Source organism: Ictidomys tridecemlineatus, chromosome 7 (assembly GCF_052094955.1).
Source record: "Ictidomys tridecemlineatus isolate mIctTri1 chromosome 7, mIctTri1.hap1, whole genome shotgun sequence".
Lineage (NCBI taxonomy): Eukaryota > Metazoa > Chordata > Mammalia > Rodentia > Sciuridae > Ictidomys > Ictidomys tridecemlineatus.
In genome coordinates this window covers 122,748,825-122,764,745 of record NC_135483.1, presented here as the reverse complement: position 1 = coordinate 122,764,745, position 15,921 = coordinate 122,748,825, and the positions used below count along the sequence as shown (strand labels likewise).

Below are 15,921 nucleotides of genomic sequence, written 5' to 3'. Positions count from 1 at the left end.
AGTAAAAGTCTTAGGTGAAATTTGAGTGATTGCCTTGCTAAGAAGTAATCAGATGTGGGCTTGTTTGAATGGATACCACATTGAAAACAATATGTTGAATTAATGACATTCGCATTCTCCACAAAAGATTGTTTTGAAAACCTGTCACTTTTTCAACATTTTTTGATTCTTTTCGGTTGACCCCACTTGGTAGAGCTGTCATAAATCTGACAGTGGCATTCTCCCCTGATTCATAGCCCAAATTACCTTTGCTGACACATTTCCCTGACAACCCACATTTATTTTCATTGGGAACACCCTGAGTGACACTAACACATTAAATTCAAATGACTGCCTGCATTATAATTACATTTAAAAGATTGAACAGACATTATATAAATGTACATATTTTATAAACCAAAATTTTTTTAAAGCCCACTATTTTAGGATATAATTTTGAGACAGGTAAAATGATGTCCATTTCATCTGTAATTTTTTTTTTAAATATACACTTATTCCCGTCTTTTCTTGGGGGGAGGGTATTGGGGACTGAACTCAAGGTCACTCGGCCACTGAGCCATATCCCCAGCCCTATTTTGTATTTTATTTAGAGACAGGTTCTCACTAAGTTACTTAGTGCTTTAAGTTGCTGCGGCTGGCTTTGAATTCGCGATCCCCCTGCCTCAGGCTCCCGAGCTGCTGGGATTATAGGTGTGCGCCACCACACCTCTCAAAACTTTTGCATGTGTTGCAGGGTTCACTGTCACACACTATTCCGGGGGCTACCATCTTGGTTTAAAAAAGAAAACAACCATGTGTACAGCCCACATAGGAGATGGAGGCATAAGGACACTACATCTTTCCCCGTAGGAACAGTACTGAAAACATCTTCAAGACTTTGCACATAATGCACATTGCTATGAAATACATTTCTAGTTTAAGTCAAATGCAAAATTTTGAAGTATATCTTTTTGTCGGGGGGGGGGCAATTGCCAATGTTCTCACTACATGCCTAGTGATCATTTGATAATCCTTGCTTGCACTTGCTAAACCCTTGTTTAACAATGCATACTTACACTGCAGGAGCTCAGTGTCTGTAGGGTTTAGGTAGATTTGAATTCCCTCACACAAAAATTGAGGTTTTGACCTATTATAGGATAGCTCAATCTACATCCCATTGCTGATCCCAGCAGTGATAAACTTTGAACAGATTCGCTTTTTAGAATAGGTTTTTACTGATGAGAAAAACCGGCAGCAGTTTCTGCCCTTACTGTAGCCCCTTAATTCATTCATAGCTGTTTCATCTCTGAGTTTGGAAGGGGACTGTTTTGATCAGTAGGTAGGCAAAGGCTGCATAGCTAATACTCACATTCATGATGTGAAATCACATATTGAATCAGGAGAATTCACATCCCTGTGAAACCAAGATATATTGGTTTTATATTTAGAAGGTGACATGTTCATTTTAGGTGTGGAAATTGAGTTGTTTTCAACTATGGTTCTACATGCAAATCACCTGTAGGAGTCAAAGCAATGGAAGAGAGCTGGTCTTGAATTTATTATAACACTCTCTTGAAATCCCAGCTGAGTTCTGAAATTTCTGAAGAAGGCAAGGTGTGGTTTGCATTTCTTGATCGCTCTTCCAAAATGTCATGATATTCCCAGTGCCTCTCTGTGTGAATGTAATTGCTGTCCCTTGTGTTCCCAGTGCTTAGGACAGATATTTGTTATCAAACAATTTGCTAACCAAATTCTGCCTCTGCAGTACAAGTACAAAGAAGCTTATGAGAAGTCAAAGGGAAAGCATGTGGGTTTCAGAAGCCTCCAGGATGATCCCAAGCTTGTCCACTATATGAATGTGGCAAAGTTGCAGTCCGACCGTGAATACAAGAAGAACTATGAGAATACCAAAACTAGCTACCACACACCTGGGGACATGGTTAGCATTACAGCTGCAAAGATGGCCCAGGATGTGGTTACCAATGTCAACTACAAACAGCCGTTGCATCATTACACATACCTACCTGATGCCATGAGTCTCGAGCACACTAGGAATGCAAATCAAATTCAGAGCGAAGTAAGTATGTATATCATGACAGACCCAGAGATCCTTGTACTTAGAGGGTGATCATTTTTCTCCATTTTATTAGGCTTCCGATGCAATAAGATATTTTAAAAATGCACTTTAATATAAGCAACATTTGTTTTAAAAAGGCATGGTAGATAAGTTATATTTTTGCTGGCTTTTTGTGCTTATAATCATTGACACTGTCTTTGTTAATTTATGGATGAAAGGTAAGTCTGCCTTCCATTAACTGCATAAGCCACCTTGATTCTCAGCCAGAGGTGCTTCTGTGAGCTTGCTTCTAAGGTGATAGCTGTATAATGCAAAAGAGGAGAATTATTGATGCTTTCTGAATTTAGGAAGGTTTCTTTCTTTCTTTCTTCTTCTTCTTCTTTTTTTTTAACACAAGGTCACATTGTCAACCATGTAAATCCATGTAATGAGTCATCTAAAATGAACTGGGAAGGCTTTGTACTTGCAGCATGATTCATGGAGAGCCGCACAGGGAGGTGTTTAACATTCAGGGCATTTCTTTCTGCAGAAGCCAGATTTCTGTAAGAATTGTCTTCTGTAAAGGGAAGAAATGGAACTCACTTATTGGTGCTGCATAAAAATCTCTCTACCCAGCTAGATCAGGAATAGCTCAGGTAGACAGTGTAGATGAAACTCAAAAGTTTTGGAATCTTCAGTGAAATCTAAAAGAAAGTCCAATTTACTGTCATAAGAGGCAAAATTTTTTTAGCAGTACCCATGGAAATATATGACCTAGATTCCCTTCTGGTGCAGTATAATGCACTCTAACAACAGAACTGCTTTTTCTTCTCAGCAAATTCCAGGTAATAATCCCTGTGACAGATATGGTCAGACACAAGCATACTGAAAAGAATTGCTGTCTATTTTCCTTGGATAGAAATGCAGATCTAAGAAACATCCCTTGAATATTCCTTAGGATGCCTCTTCACATGAGCTTCTTCTTTTACAGAATGTATATAAAGATGAGTACAACAACTTCTTCAAAGGCATTGGATGGATCCCTATTGGCTCTCTGGAGGTTGAGAAGGTCAAGAAAGCAGGCGATGCACTAAATGAGAGGAAGTATAGACAGCACCCAGATACCATCAAGTTCACAAGTGTGCCTGATTCCATGGGCATGGTTTTGGCTCAGCAGAACACAAAGCAGCTAAGTGATGTAAGTGGCTTCCCTTCAAAGGATTTGTTTATGAATAATCCCCTGTGACAGCCACTCCACCATCCTTAATTTAATACATGAGGATGCATCTATGCTAACTAATAAACTACTTTCAGAGGTATAAAACACAGGTAAAAACAGTCAAGGGAAAACCTGTATGTTCCAAATTCATTTTCCAAATGTTAACTGTTTGTGATATTTATAAACAGACCCTCACTCATTATACATGGTAAAATGACATTATTACCATTATCATCTGCTATTCTGAGTTGCAACAGTTCTACCCAGGTACACAGGAAAGAAGCATAATGTCCTAATTCCCTTGCATAACAGCTTCATGCTCTGAGAGGCAATCTTCGGATAAGGCCTCTGGGGAGGGGATAGGCAGTTTATTTGCAGGCATCCTGGGTCTCACTTCAGATTCCAGGACCCTTGCTCTTTCAGTCAGAGGCTAATTATAATGCTTTGGGCTTGAATCATTTAGTAATTTCAGAGTTCTGTTAAAATGCCTACATCAGAAGGAGAGAGGTAAGTAAAAAGCAAAGAAAATGATTTTGTTCTTAGCCCTAGGTTTTGGAAACTGGGGAACATTTTAGTGGACTTGACATCTTAGGGTAGTAGCTGCCCTTGTATTACTGCAGATGTTTAAGGATTGAATTCCATTTCAATGGTCATAAATTGGTGTAGTTTCTTTTGATTTGTTTTGTACTAAGCACGGTGGTGTCACTTCTCATTGAGTTTTTCTAGTTAGCTAGGAACACTATATTCTCACTATATTAAGTCTTCCCTGTCCTAAAAAATGCCATCAGTGTCTGCCTGGTTACTGAAGCCAGAAATGTGGTGGTCACCTGTAAGACCTCCTTGGGAAGCCCCTCATCCTGTATATCTGCTAAGTCAAAGTCCTGAATACCTCACTGGATGCTTGTGCTTGTGCTGCCACCTCCTCCAACTGGCTTCCTTATCTCTCATGTGGATGACTGCAACACCTATAGTCAGGACTATCTGCCTGGTGTTTCAAACAATAGCCAGAGGTCTTATATGTAACACCTCTTAGGAACTGTCCTTGAAACTTAAAACCTAACTCATTAACTTGACTGAAAGTTCTCTCCACTCAAGGGCCTGTCCCACCTGATTAACCCTCTTGGCTGCCCTGGGCACATTCCAGCCCCAGGTCTCAGGCTGCTCTCAGATCTTCAAGGTGTCCAGGCCATTTCCAGCCTGAGGGTCTTGAATGCATTTTTGCCCTTACTCCAAATTTGAGTATAAATGTCCCCTCTGCAGAGCACCTTTATGAACATCCTTGTTCCTCTCCTATAGTTACTCCATTTACGACACATCATAAATTTTAGCTATAGTTTATAGTTCACATGTTTATTATCTATGTCCTCTACTAGACTATAAACTTCAAGAGGTCAGGTCTGCCTTTCTCAGCACTTTAAACACAGAGCTACCACCCTGCCTAGCTACAGTCCAGTGGAACAAGAACACCAATATGTTACCCAAGTCTCTTCCCTGCCAAAGTAAGGCATTACCATGTATGTGGAAATCACAAATGACAGCCTTCTTTTGCAAAGAAGTAAGTGCTTGGTGAAACTCATGTCACATCAGCTGATGACATCTGCACACTTCCTCCTTTGTTTGCAGTTGAACTACAAGGTGGAGGGGGAGAAACTGAAGCACAAGTACACCATTGACCCTGAATTGCCTCAGTTTATTCAAGCCAAGGTCAATGCCCTCAACATGAGTGATGTGAGTATTTGAGTATTTGGCGTGATGCCATATTGCTTATGTGAGCTTCTCCTTCCTGTTCTGGATAACTTTTTCACTGAGTAGTTCAAAGGGAGAAAACTGAGCCCTTTATCATGCAACATGTGACTAAAGGTCACCATAAAATTTTGTTTATTGTGGACTTCTTCAAACTATAGGCTGTGACTCATTGATGGGTGGTAAAATCAGTCTAGGAACTGGTATTTCATTTTGGAGGGAAAAAAGAAACAAAATGAGATAGACAAGATTGTAAAATACAGAAATGCATAGTCAGTAGTAAAGGTTAATATTTCTTAGTATAACTTTTGTTTCAATTATTTATTGAAACTTTCAAGAGTTCAATTTTCTTTCAGAAACTTTGTTTTTTTAAATGTAGCTAGCCTGTCTCTGAGGTAGTCTAGACACACAAATGGTGATGATGTTTAAATTCACTATATGAATTGTTTCTTACTTATTTTTTGTTTCTTTATTTATTTATTATGGTACTAGGGATCAAACTCAGAGCCTCATGAATGCTAGGCAAGCACTATACCACTGAGCTACATCCTCTGCCCTTTTTTAAATTTAATATTGAAACAAGGTCTCACTAAGTTACAATACTCCTGTCTCAGTCTTCCAAGTAGCTGTGATTATAGGTGTTTATCACTGTGCCTGGTTCTCTTTTTTAGAAAAAGAATGTTGGAAAATTCTGATATAAAATTATAATCATGGCTGGGGCTATGTGTAGTTCAATGGCAGAGTGCTTGCTTAGCGTGTGTGAAACACTGGATTCAATCCTTAGCACCACATTAAAAAAAATGAACAAATAAAGGCATGCTGTCCATCTACAGCTATAAAAAAATTTTTTTAATTATAATCAAACCCAGATATAACTGTTCATTTCTTTAGAAGTAGGCTTAATCATTCTTTCTAACATTTTTAGGTTTATCTGGTTTATTTCCAAATATATTTTTTTGGTAATAATTTCCAGATTTTTGGTTCATTTGAAATTTCTTTCCTAATTTTTTAAGTAATATTTAAGCATGAAGGTCAGTTAAAGCTGGGTAGTATTAACATCTGATTTTTTTATTTTAGCATCCATGTCTCTCCATAAGTTTGAAGTGCTTTATTATGAAAACTTTGCCCAAAGTATTACACACTTATTATTATTATGTAAAATATAGAAAATTGTGAAAAAATAAATGAAAATTTTTTGTTATCCTACATTCAAGGAACTATCTTTTTATTCCTTTGTTACTCCAACATATACAGTTTTTAATCAGTTAAGATTATAGCATGTACAGCTTACTGACATTTTAAAAAAGAATCTAATATATATGTAAAACATGAATGAATAAGCCTAACCGAATTCTCTTCATAGAAAGAGATGTGTTATGACATGTTTTATAAGAAATATTTTGGCATCCTCTTTCATTCCTCTTTTTATAATGTCAAATAATAAATAATCTTTCCTATTTTTGAAGGCTCATTATAAAGCAGACTGGAAGAAAACCCTCGCTAAGGGCTATGATTTGAGACCAGATGCTATACCAATTGTTGCTGCAAAGAGTTCAAGAAATATTGCTAGTGATGTAAGTCTAATTTGAAAATAGTTCTCTCTCTCTCTCTCTCTATATATATATATATATACACACACACACACACACACACACACACACACACACACACATGCAAACACACACATACACATATATGTTTTAAAAATCTGTACATTGAAGATGAGACTGTGAATCATATGAGGAAGCAAAGAAATTATAATATACAAATATTTCCTAATATCCTAAATGCCAATGATGTTTTTTATATTGCTTCACATAAGATATCTTTAAAAATTCAACATAACTGTTATCAAGAAAAAAACCTTTTTTTCCACATTGTGAAAAAGTTGAAGCTCTCATTAACATATTATGAACATAAGAACTCCTTTTTATTTGGATCCTGCCCAGAAAAAGTCTTGACCTACCAAAATATCACTAAATTTAAAGAAATTCAAGTATTTTATTAGAATATGCTGTTTTAATTTCTTAATTTCCATAAATAAAAAATCAAGTGAAGTAAAAACCAAGAATTATAAATTAAATAGTAAGATATTAATTAATTACTCTTTACAGATTAAGTTGTATTTTCTCAATGAATTCATATAAATGCCTCAATGGAGTAAAAGTTTGTTCAAGTTGAATAGTTTGTATTAGAGCTTTGCAGAAATTTACTCATGATTACTTTAAGGTAATGGAAATTAATAGAAACAAGATAAGAAATACACATCAAACACTTAACAAACTTTTGAGGAACCTTTAAGCATATTCAGAGAATCTACTGGTGAATAATCTGGATACAAATGAAGTATTCCATTCTCAATTATCCTGTGAACAGGTGCCAAGACCATTCACTAGAAATATTTTGCTAGTTTTTTTTAAATACTAAAATAAATAAATAAATAAGTTTAGATGTTACCTGGATTAAAACTGAACTTGGCTTTTGCTTGTTATGTAAATTCTGTTTCTATCAGACATTAACATCTACTCTATCAAGCTTTGCTTTGCTCTTCTCTTTCAAACAGTGCAAATATAAGGAGGCCTATGAGAAAGCCAAAGGCAAGCAAATTGGGTTTCTCAGTCTTCAAGATGATCCTAAACTGGTTCACTACATGAATGTGGCCAAAATACAGTCCGATCGTGAGTATAAGAAAGGCTACGAAGCCAGCAAGACCAGGTACCACACACCTTTGGATATGTTCAGTGTGACAGCTGCAAAGAAATCCCAGGAGGTTGCTACCAACACCAACTACAAGCAACCCTTCCACAACTACACTCTCCTGCCTGACGCCTTGAATGTGGAACACTCCAGGAATGCCATGCAGATCCAGAGTGACGTAAGTACCAGATGGCAGCAGGGCTCATAGTCCATTTCTAGAGGTGGGAGAGAGGAAGGAAAGCCACGCACTCCATGCTGGGCTCACTGTTCTCCAGGGGCCTCCTGCAGAACTTGAAGTTGTATTTGAACTACATGTAGCTTCGTTGATGTTTTAACATACATATCTGATATATTAAAATAATACTTTTTAAAACTTTAGATGTTTGACCCAACATATGATGCATTTTGTGAAAAAAAATTTTTTAATCCTAAAAGACCATAGGGAGTAAAAATCAGGCATTCTCCCTCCCCTCCACTCTTCTCTCACCGTGTTTCCTGATTCATTAATGAATAAGTCATGCAGACAAAGAAATGCAAGCCCTGGCTTTTTTCTGAAAGGAAAATTTCTATTCTTGTTGTAAAGAATCTATACAAATCTGACTTCACCAATTGGATGAAAGGGATCGGCTGGGTCCCCATAGACTCCCTGGAGGTGGAAAAAGCAAAGAAAGCAGGAGAGATTCTTAGTGAGAAGAAGTATCGACAGCACCCTGAGAAGCTGAAGTTCACGTACTCCATGGACACAATGGAACAGGCACTGAATAAGAGCAACAAACTGACTATGGATAAGGTAAGAACCACCTGCTGGCCCCAGCAGGGAGCCCTCAGGAGCTCCTCCTGTTGAGCCTGGCTATGCCCCTGCAAGCTACTTCAGCACCTTCATCTTTCTGGTGGTTCTGGTGGTGCTGATAGGGGATTCCATAGCTTTCATCATGTCCAGGGAGCCTTCTTATTGACCTCAGGCCATCTCTCGCCATCATGTTGCAGAGGCAACAGAACTAAAGAGCTCCATAGAGTTGTGAGGTGGGGGCAGGATGGCATTTGCTTCTCCAGTGGAAGAGGGCTCCCCTGGTTTGATGGTTATATTTCTTATATATCCATTTTCCTTAGCTGTCTTGCTATTTCATCCATATCAGATATCAGATTTAACCTCTTTTACCATGGAGACGTAGTCTCTTCCTCTTGCTAGCACGATTACAAGCTTGTCCTGCTACAAAATCATGCACTGACCTTTGTGTTGCAGAGGCTCTACACTGAAAAATGGAACAAAGACAAGACCACCATTCATGTCATGCCTGACACTCCAGACATTTTGCTCTCCAGAGTAAACCAAATCACCATGAGTGATGTACGTAGATGGGGGAGAAGGTGGGAGGGAGCTAATACTTTTGGAATGTCTGTCTTTACTTGCCAACCACTTTGGAATCAGGATCCCCATTCTAACCCAAGTAACATGCTATTATATTTTCTGTTTCATTGTCTAGAAACTATACAAAGCTGGCTGGGAAGAAGAAAAGAAGAAAGGATATGACCTGAGGCCTGACGCCATCTCAATAAGGGCTGCAAAAGCCTCTCGAGACATTGCCAGTGACGTAAGTGTTTCCTTTGGGCCTGCTGAGGGCCCAGTGAAGGAGAGAAATGAGCTGTGCCTGTGGGAGTTGCCGAGCTGTGGTCAACTCCGTTTAGTTTTGGTGGGCACACCATCCCATGTAACTCACAAGTTCCCTCCTGTTTTAGTCAGCACTTTTTGTCACTGTGACCAAAGATCTGACAAGGACAATTAGAGGAGGAAAAGCTTAGTTTGGCTCATGGTTTCAGAGATCTTCTTCCATAGAGAGCTGATCCCATAGTTCTGCACCAAAGTGAGGCAAAATATCATGGTAGAAGGACCCAGTGGAGGAAAGCACCCCAGGTTATGGCAACAGAAAGCAGAGAATGCTCTGCTTATCGGAAACAAATATAAACCCCAAAGACATATTCCCCAGTGACTTACCTCCTCCAGCCACACAGTAGCCGCCTGTAGTTACCACCAGTTAATCTGTAACAGTAGATTAATCCACTGATTAGGTTACAACTCTCATAATCTACTCACTTTATCTCTGAAAGTCCTTGCATTGTCTCATACATGAGCTTTTGGGGGACACCTCTTATCTAAACTATAATGCCTCCCTTCCCCCAGTCTAAGCACTCTCTAAGCATTCATTCATTCTTTAAGGTACAAAGTAGCCAGGTCTTACTTTCAAATTTTTCTTTTGGAGTAGTCAAATCATTTACAGACAACTCTAAGCAAAGGTAATGGTGCCGTCTACACATTTTACCCAGCAGACCCATGGCCAGGCTCTCTGGAACTTTAAAGATGCAGCCTGAAAATTCATGCCTGCAGCTTTTTCTGTGCTTGGACAGCTGACAAGAAGAGCTGCTTTCTCAAACACCCTAAGCCAACTTAGTTTTGCATCTCTTTGATTAACTCTGATGTTACTGTCTTTCTGTGGACTCAAGTCTAAGATAGAATTCAAAGCACAAAACTTAGCTCCCTGACTAACTTAGGAGAGCTCTAAAATCCTTTACCTACGACTTGTGACTTGTGAATGATCCTTTGTTCTCCTTCATCATTTTCATTGCCACGCTTTCTTCTCCTTCCACAGTACAAATACAAGCAAGCCTATGAACAAGCCAAAGGGAAGCACATTGGCTTCCGGAGCCTGGAAGACGACCCCAAACTGGTGCACTTCATGCAGGTGGCCAAGATGCAGTCAGACCGGGAATACAAGAAGGGCTATGAGAAATCCAAGACATCCTTCCACACGCCAGTAGACATGCTCAGTGTGGTGGCTGCTAAGAAGTCTCAGGAAGTGGCCACCAACGCCAACTACAGGAATGTGATCCATACCTACAACATGCTTCCTGACGCCATGAGCTTTGAATTGGCCAAGAATATGATGCAGATTCAAAGTGATGTATGTAAAAGCCACAACATTGACAGAACGTTTACCCTAGATAATAAGCAAATCACGGGGCTAGAACTGTGGCTCAGCAGTAGAGTGCTTGCCTAGCACGTGAGAGGTGCTGGGTTTGATCCTCAGCACCACAACAAAAAAATATATATTAAGAAAAAAAAGAAGCAAGTCATGAGTGACTATCAATGATGACATTTTAAAATCCTGCAAATCATGTGCAAATTACTGATGAGGGGTTTTATTTTTACCTTACATTAAATTTATTTCTTTTAAAAAATGGTGATTAACTCTAGAAACTAAAGTCTTATTTTCAGCTGTTGTTGTGAACATTGTTGGATTGTGAATTCAGCAAGTACAAATAAGATTTGGTTTCAGGAAGAAAGTGTTGAAGGAAAAAAGTCTACCAAAGGGAATCAAATGCATTAAAGGCTCCTGATAAGGGAATAAAAAGGAAAGCAAGAAATCAGATAATGCAATAACTCCAGCTCCTCGCTCCCAACTTGCTTTCATTCTTATGTCTGTCTTTACAATTGTCTATCTTACTGATGATATATCAAGGAGACAATGACAGGCTGTTTTTGGAATGAGTATAGGGAAGTCAGAGAAGGGTTCAGAGCCAGGAATTTGGCTAACAAGGTTATTTGATGGCTGAAAGAAATGAATTTAAATTACCAATCAAAAGCAGACAGCCCCAATCCAAGCCTACATTTCTCTGTGGGGATGCAAACCTGAACTATTAATTGCCAGAAAGATACATCAATGCCTGAATGAATGAGAGCAATTATGGTACAGCAGTGTTGAGAAGAAAACGAATAAAATTTGCAGCAAGAACCAATGAGGGTTCTGTGTTGTCTGAAGGAATGGGATATAGATTGGATTGGATATAGATGATCAAAGACTGATAAAGAGAGAAATGGGGCTTGCAAAAGTAATCTACTTACCAAGGGAACTTGGAAGTCTTGGTAAGAGAGATCACCTAGTCACTTTCTCAGGGAGAAAATAGTCTCTTGGCCAATTAATCGATTTGGTATTTCTTACCACTCTTTATAAAGTGTCAAGAGAAGCAGATCACCAAGATATTTCTGTTTACTTTCAATTTCTCATGCAAGGAGATATAAACAAAGATAAAAAGGGACAAAAATGGTCAAAGTTAAATACACTGCTGGTTAAAAACTGAAGTGGAAGTTATGGAATATTAAATATATACTCCTGATACTTGGGAAGTTCTGATTTCTTCTCCTCATTGAATTATTTCTTCTTCTTGGACAGAATCAGTACAAAGCTGACTATGCTGACTTCATGAAGGGCATTGGATGGCTGCCTCTGGGCTCCCTGGAAGCTGAGAAAAATAAGAAAGCCATGGAGATTATTAGTGAAAAGAAGTACCGCCAGCACCCAGACACTTTGAAGTATTCCACATTGATGGACTCAATGAACATGGTTTTGGCCCAGAATAATGCAAAAATTATGAATGAAGTAAGTCTTTCAATAATACAGTGTTTCATATGCATCAAAAGAAAGTTGGGCATGTCAGATTTAATCTACAAGTTTTGCTAACACAGTTAATAAGGATCATACTTAAGTTTTACTTTACTTTGAAAAAGGGCATTGAAGATTAAAAAAAAAAACAGAAATTATTCCCCCAACTGTTTAACGAATCATCCTATCACATTGAAGTAAAAAAAAAAAATAGGGATCCTTTCTTTATATACACATTGAAAATAAGTCCCTTTTGTCCAAGGTGAGGTTGAGTAGAATTTCATGGCATTGAACCAGCAGAGCACCAGGTAACAGCTGGGACTTTCAGCTGTGCTTCTGGTTGCTTTGATGGGATCAAAGGAAACTCCTGGGTTACATGGCTATAGCATCATTCAGAGCCAGAATCTCCTCAGTGGGGTGTGTTGGTGCAGGTGGCAATCCCAGCTACTCGGGAGGCTGAAGCAGAAGGATCACAAGATCAAGGCCAGCCTCAGCAACTTAGATGTGACACTGTTTCAACATGAAATTTTAAAAAGACTGTGAGTGTAACTCAGTGGTAGAGTACTCCTGAGTTCTATCCCTAGTACCAAAAAAAAAAAAAAAAAGGAAGAATCAGGTACTTCTCTGGGTAGTGATGGCAATAAGTTTTGTATGCCACTATTATATATCACTATTTTCTTGTACCATTTATTAAAACTAAAGTAACTTTATAAAATAATTTTTAGAAAAGCTTACTGTATTTTTATATTTATTTTCCACAAGCATATCAGCCCTAGATATCTATTTTTAAAGTTAAAAATAATAAAATAATTATAGCAGCACTGGCTATATTGTGTGGATCACAATTAGAAATGCTTTTGATTATCAAATGAAAAGAAAAAGTATTCAGACCTTAATTGTAAACAATTGGAGAAAATAATGGTTCTGGTTGCACTGGAAATACAGCTGTCTTACATACACTCAACCTTGGGGTAAATCCTTTCGCATCTCTTCGCAGATTTTTCAAGAAGACCAACCTTCTTGAAAGGGACCTGCCTAAACAAGGCACAAACCTCAGTATTCCTTTTCAAAATTTGGAATCTAAACTATCATGAAGATAGATTTTTTTAAATATTAGATATTTTCATTTTTTTAGTATTAGAATGAACATTTTAGGAGAATGATGCCAAAATGAGAATCACAGAAATGGCAAATGATATTGAGAGAGATCTTGGTGATTATCAGGTTGAATCTTCTCATTGCAGAGTTAAGGAAAGTGTGGCCTAGAGAGATAAAGACATTCTAATGAGGACACAGAAAGTCAATGGCTGGGTTTAGACTAGAACATGGAGTCTTATGACTAGCCATTGCTCTCTCCACTGTCTAATCCCATAATCACAAGCCATATGTGGTGACTTATATTTAAATTAATTAAATAATAATAATTCATTATTCACATTAACCATGTACTCAAGTACTCAACACCTTTATGTGGTCTGAGGCTACTATATTGGACTGTGCAGAACATTTTCATCTTTGCAGAACATTCCACTGGATAATACTGGCCTAACACAGAGGTTATAAAACTATTGATTTTTTTTTTTGTTGTTGTTGTTTTTGTTTTTGAGATGGTGGTCTTACTATGTTGCCCAGGCTAGTGTCAAAGTGGCTCAAGTGATCCTCCCACCTCAGCCTCATAACCAGATGTAAAGCAAGTTTTACCATAACATAGATATTCATCTGTATATTGTCTATGGCTGCATTTGCACTATAATATCAAAGTTGAAATCTTATGTACCACAAAGGCTAAAATATTGACTATGTGTCCCTCTGCAGAAAAAAAATTGCTAACTCCTAGTCTGGGGAGTTTTAATTGTTTTAATTAAGCCTGACTTAAAGAGCATTTTTAACTTACTAGTTTTATAAATAATAAAAAGTGTGTCATACACAGTATCAGAAAGGGAATTTATATTAGTGCACAATTTTCATCAATAACTGTTAAAATGAAAAATGCAGATATTTGTTATCCTATAGAAATCCTTAATATTGTGCAAAAATACACATAATACATGTGTATAATAACTGTTCTTGAAAGTGAGGGCTTCTGAGAGAAAATGTTGAGGTGGAATTAGGGGAATGGGGTATTTTTTAGGAATTAGTACCTGTGGGAGGGAAAGAGTGGGCAGAGAGAGAAGTTGAACTATAATACAGACCCGAGAAAGCCTTGGCCAGTGCTATGACAGGCTCTCAGATGTCACTTGTTAAAAGTGGCACTGCAATGGGCTGAAATAAACAGGCCTTTGTCTCCCACCCTTGCTGGGTGATTGGATGTGGGCATCTGGGAAGGGCATGCTCTTGAGTAAGGCAGCAGACCCTAGGAGCTGACAGCTAGAGGCTGTCTTGCCAAAAGCTGGGTAGCAAGTCCTTCTTTGATTGCGTGTCTGTGTGTTTCTCCAGGCCCACTCCAAATATCATGGCATTGTTGCTTGTAGTGGAAAAAGACTGAAAACCACAAATTAAATATCTGTCAATGACGAAAGGGTTAAATCAATTGGATTATACCACCAAATGGGATACTATGCAGCTTTTTAAATGAATGAAGTCATTTACTTTAGAAAGATTCCAAGATGTCTAATCTACATTAAGTAAAAGAGCAAGCTGTGGAACGTCATGTATTATATGACTTGACTTACATTTTGAAAGGACTGTGAGTTGTGTTATATGGAGAAAACTTTAGGAGAGAGATGATATCTATGGGCTGTAAGATAAAGGGTTTAAGGTACTTTCACTTTCTTATATCTTCTCCGCTGTATTTTTTGAATGAACGCCTTTTTCACTAAAAATTTTTCTTTAAACCTAGGAAAAAAAGGAAAATATGGGCATATAATATATTGCATAGTGATATTTGTGTGCTAAGTGAGCTCCTTTAAAGATATCATACTTTTCTTTCTAGCACCTCTACAAACAAGCATGGGAAGCTGACAAGACCAAAGTCCACATCATGCCTGATATCCCCCAGATTGTGCTGGCGAAGGCCAATGCAATCAATATGAGTGATGTAAGTATGATTCCTGTTATCTGTTTGAAACCAGTAAAAACAAATTAATCAAGAACTGTTTCAATTATGTGAGTCAATGTTTAAAAAACAGTAGTGGAAATCTAGAAACAAGAATCTTTCCATTTCTAATCTTGCTCTGCTAAAAGATGGAGTGGCCAGTCAATGGGAATTGGGATAAGCAGTTAGGAATTTAAAGGGTAACTGGATTTTGTTTTGGAGTAGACAATTGGTAACTAAGAGACTTGGCAGGAAGAGATGGTGTGGGAGTTACCAATGGAAGGAAAAGAAAGTAAAAGTCCCAGGACCTCATTTTTAGAGAGCCCTCTCCACCATGAAGTCCAAAAGAAGGGTTAATGGAAAAGGAAGATGGGCATTTTGAAGAAACTGGGGCAAGCTCTCCAAGGAATGTGGAACACTTGTTAGAAATTGCATTGATGTTTTATTTCATTTCCTTTCTCATCCTAACCATAATTGCAAGGAAATCCTCTAATCCTACCATCTTTTTCCCTTCGGTTAAATTCCACGGAGATTTGGAATTGCTGACTTTTAAAATTATAGAATCCACATGATTGTATAAATAAAAGTGTCAATTGTAACACAGTGAAGTTTTCTTTTGATGTATGAAGATGCACATTTCTTTTGATGTTTCGTAGTCTTCCTTTTAACCCTTGTCAGATAAAATACACCAATAAGAACCTAATAGATTTTATATATTTCATGTATATTTGCAACCTGTCAGAGACCAGGGCCTTTT

The 15,921-nt window shown here is 37.9% G+C and overlaps 1 protein-coding gene across 1 annotated transcript in view; it reads left to right on the top strand.

The window, feature by feature from the left end:
• Positions 1–15,921, top strand: part of Neb (nebulin) — a 196,281-nt gene that overhangs the window by 41,118 nt on the left and 139,242 nt on the right. Inside the window, exons 33-43 of the mRNA XM_078018472.1 lie at positions 1,745–2,056; positions 3,027–3,233; positions 4,878–4,982; positions 6,464–6,571; positions 7,561–7,872; positions 8,278–8,484; positions 8,938–9,042; positions 9,179–9,286; positions 10,340–10,651; positions 11,921–12,127; positions 15,063–15,167. Coding sequence (XP_077874598.1) covers positions 1,745–2,056; positions 3,027–3,233; positions 4,878–4,982; positions 6,464–6,571; positions 7,561–7,872; positions 8,278–8,484; positions 8,938–9,042; positions 9,179–9,286; positions 10,340–10,651; positions 11,921–12,127; positions 15,063–15,167 — 2,088 coding nt within the window. The remainder of the gene's footprint in view (positions 1–1,744; positions 2,057–3,026; positions 3,234–4,877; positions 4,983–6,463; positions 6,572–7,560; positions 7,873–8,277; positions 8,485–8,937; positions 9,043–9,178; positions 9,287–10,339; positions 10,652–11,920; positions 12,128–15,062; positions 15,168–15,921) is intronic.